At 64.2% G+C, this 3,427-nt stretch overlaps 1 protein-coding gene across 1 annotated transcript; it reads right to left on the minus strand.

Moving 5' to 3' along the window:
- Positions 1-513: 513 nt before the first annotated feature.
- Positions 514-2,172, minus strand: LOC122103940 (glycerol kinase-like). The gene has a single exon (XM_042674624.1). The coding sequence runs from the start codon at positions 2,170-2,172 to the stop codon at positions 514-516; it is 1,659 nt and encodes a 552-aa protein (XP_042530558.1).
- Between the last annotated feature and the right edge of the window lie 1,255 nt (positions 2,173-3,427).

The following is a 3,427-nucleotide window of genomic DNA, read 5'->3' on the forward strand; positions in this document are numbered from 1 at the left end:
GGAAGTGACCTCCTGGATGTCACAGGGAACAGGGGGCAGGACGTGACCCTCCTGGATCTCACAGAGAACAGGGGACAGGAAGTGACCTCCTGGATCTCACAGGGAGCAGGGGACAGGAAGTGACCTCCTCCTGGATGTCACAGGGAACAGGGGACAGGACGTGACCTCCTGGATCTCACAGGGAAGGGGGGGTGGAGGTGGGGGGAGGCAGGTACAGGGGAATCGGCCCCGGGGCGGCCCGGGCGCGACCGTCCAGTTACAAAGCACACCGCAGGCCTTGTGGAGCATTGCTTCTGCTGCATTTTCTTTATTGCAGGTCGCAGGGTGTCTGGGGAGCGACGCCGTGCGACCCGTGGGAGGTCAGTCGTGCGGGTCCGAGGGGCCTGGTCACGGCTCCGAGAACCCCTGGGCTCGGGGACCGCGCACCCCCCTCCCCTCCCAGCTCCCGTCTGGGGGGGGGCGGCGCGGGGCGGGGGGGGGGGGGGTCGTGGTCAGGGCCTCTCCGCCGGCGCGTTACGGGAAGTCGGTCATGTACCTGGCCCCGATCAGCATCACCATGCTGGTCACGATGAAGAAGCCCAGGGGCAGGCTGCAGAAGACGCTGGAGTCCCCCTCGCCCGCCGCGTGGGTGGTGACCCAGCCGATGGACTTCATGACCGCCTTCTTCCACGTGGCGTAGCGGCAGCGGCTCTCCTCGGCGTTGATCTGCGGCTCGAAGCGCTCGGTGGGCACGCCGTCCGCGTCGCGGTCCTCCAGCCGCCACACGCCGACGCCCTCGGCCGCGCCCGCCGCCATGGCGGCGCCCAGGGCCGTGGTCTCGGGCATGCGGGGCCGCACCACGGGGATGCACAGGATGTCGGCCTGCAGCTGCATCAGCACCTTGTTGCTCGTCATGCCGCCGTCCACCTGCAGGTGGCTGAGCGGGATGCCGCAGTCGCGGTTCATGGCGTCCAGGATCTCGCGCGTCTGGAAGCACACGGCCTCCAGCGCGGCGAAGGCCAGGTGGCACTTGTTGGTGAACTGGGTGAGGCCGCAGATGATGCCGCGGGCGCTCGGGTCCCAGTAGGGCGCGTACAGGCCCGAGAAGGCCGGCACGAAGTAGCAGTCGTACGAGGTGCCCGCGTCCCGGGCCAGCTTCTCGATGTCGCCCACCTCCTTGATGATGCCCAGGTTGTCCCGCAGCCAGCTGACCACGGCGCCCGCGATGGCCACCGAGCCCTCCAGCGCGTAGTTGGCCGGCTGGTCGCGGCCCAGCTTGTAGGCCACGGTGGTGAGCAGGCCGTGCTCCGACGCCACGCACTTGCGGCCCGTGTTGCACAGCAGGAAGCAGCCCGTGCCGTACGTGTTCTTGGCCTGGCCGTCCCGGAAGCACATCTGGCCCACCAGCGCCGCCGACTGGTCGCCCAGGCAGCCCGACAGCGGCACGCCCTCCAGCGGCCCGGTCTTCACCAGGCCGTAGATCTCCGAGGAGCTGCGCACGTGCGGCAGGATGTCCATGGGGATGCCGAAGAAGTCACAGAGCTCGGGGTCCCACTGCAGCGAGTGGATGTTGAAGATCATGGTGCGGCTGGCGTTGGTCACGTCGGTGCAGTGCACGCCGCCGCGCACGCCGCCCGTCAGGCTCCAGATGAGCCACGAGTCCACCGTGCCGAACAGCGCCCGCTTCTCCTCCACCGCCTTCTGCACGCGCAGCGCGTTGTCCAGCAGCCAGCGCAGCTTCACCGCGCTGAAGTAGGTGCTGAGCGGCAGCCCCGTCTTGGCCTTGACGAAGTTGTTGTTGGCCGGGATCTCCTTGCTCAGCGCCTCCACCGTGGACTGCGTGCGCAGGTCCAGCCACACCAGCGCGTTGGACAGCGGCTCGCCCGTCACCTTGTCCCACACCACCGTCGTCTCCCGCTGGTTGGTCACGCCCAGCGCCTTGATGCGCGACACGTCCACGTTGAGCTGGCCCAGCTTCTCGCACGTCTTCTCGATGCACTCGCACACCGACCGCAGGATCTCCTCGGGGTCCTGCTCCACCCATCCCTCCTTGGGGTACTGCAGCTTGACCTCCACCTGATGGTGGCTGATGACCTCGGCCGTCTTGGAATTGAACACCAGGAAACGGGTGGAGCTGGTGCCCTGGTCCACCGCCCCCACCAACGGCTCCACCACCGAGTTGGCGGCTGCCATCGATCCGGCTTCAAGGGCCCCCGGCGGGTGAGCTCTGCCGTTGCCCCGGTGACCCCGCGTGCGTGCGCCCGTGTGCGCGCGCGTGCGCGCCTGCGCACGTGGCTGGCGGGGGTGGGGGGTGGGTGGGAAGGAGGCCCGGGCCCCGCACCTCCGCCTGCAGGTGCGCGCGTGTATACACACGCCACGAGCAAACTGACTAGAACCTTCTCCCAGCCCTCCCTCCCTCCCGCTCTCTCTCTCCACTCACTACATGGACTTCTGCTTCCTAGCTTGCCTCTGCTATTGAAATTCACGTCCAGACTCTGCCAGCTCTGTGTCTACACCTCGGGCTCGACTTCACGCTCACCACCTCTGTGGTTTACCCTCATCAACCTGGCCTCATGCCACCACTGTCTCCTGAGCCATCCAGGACCCTCCCCAGGCTGCAGCCGCCCCTTACAGTTCTCCTGGCTACAGCTAGCCCTTGCATTTCTCCTGGCTACAGCTAACCTTTGCATTTCTCCTGGCTACAGCTGCCCCTTGCATTTCTCCTGGCTACAGCTAACCCTTACAGTTCTCTTGGCTACAGCCGCCCCTTGCATTTCTCCTGGCTACAGCCGCCCCTTGCAGTTCTCCTGGCTACAGCTAGCCCTGCATTTCTCCTGGCTACAGCTAACCCTTGCAGTTCTCCTGGCTACAGCTAACCCTTGCATTTCTCCTGGCTACAGCTGCCCCTTGCATTTCTCCTGGCTACAGCCGCCCCTTGCATTTCTCCTGGCTACAGCCGCCCCTTGCATTTCTCCTGGCTGCAGCCGCCCCTTGCATTTCTCCTGGCTGCAGCTGCCCCTTACAGTTCTCCTGGCTACAGCTAGCCCTTGCATTTCTCCTGGCTACAGCTAGCCCTTGCATTTCTCCTGGCTACAGCTAACCCTTGCATTTCTCCTGGCTACAGCTGCCCCTTGCATTTCTCCTGGCTACAGCTGCCCCTTGCATTTCTCTGTCTTTTGACAAGCCTATACTCAAACAGGAGGTAGGAAGCTTTCCTTAAAAATGAAAATAGGACCATGGCCCCGCCCGGCTGTAAATCCTTCAGTTGCTTCCCATCTCCACGCTCTGCACATCAAAGGGTCCTAACCAATCATGTTTCTGGTGACACCCATTTCATTGCTTCCTTCTAGAAGCTCACTCCTTTTTAGATATGTTGGTCATCTTCTGGTTCCTGGCCACTGAGTCCTGGTCTTCCTTAGGTATCTGCCTTTGCTGGTCTTGCGTTTTA

The sequence above is a fragment of the Dipodomys spectabilis genome, unplaced genomic scaffold (genome assembly GCF_019054845.1).
Source record: "Dipodomys spectabilis isolate Male_0828 unplaced genomic scaffold, ASM1905484v1 ptg000019l, whole genome shotgun sequence".
NCBI lineage: Eukaryota > Metazoa > Chordata > Mammalia > Rodentia > Heteromyidae > Dipodomys > Dipodomys spectabilis.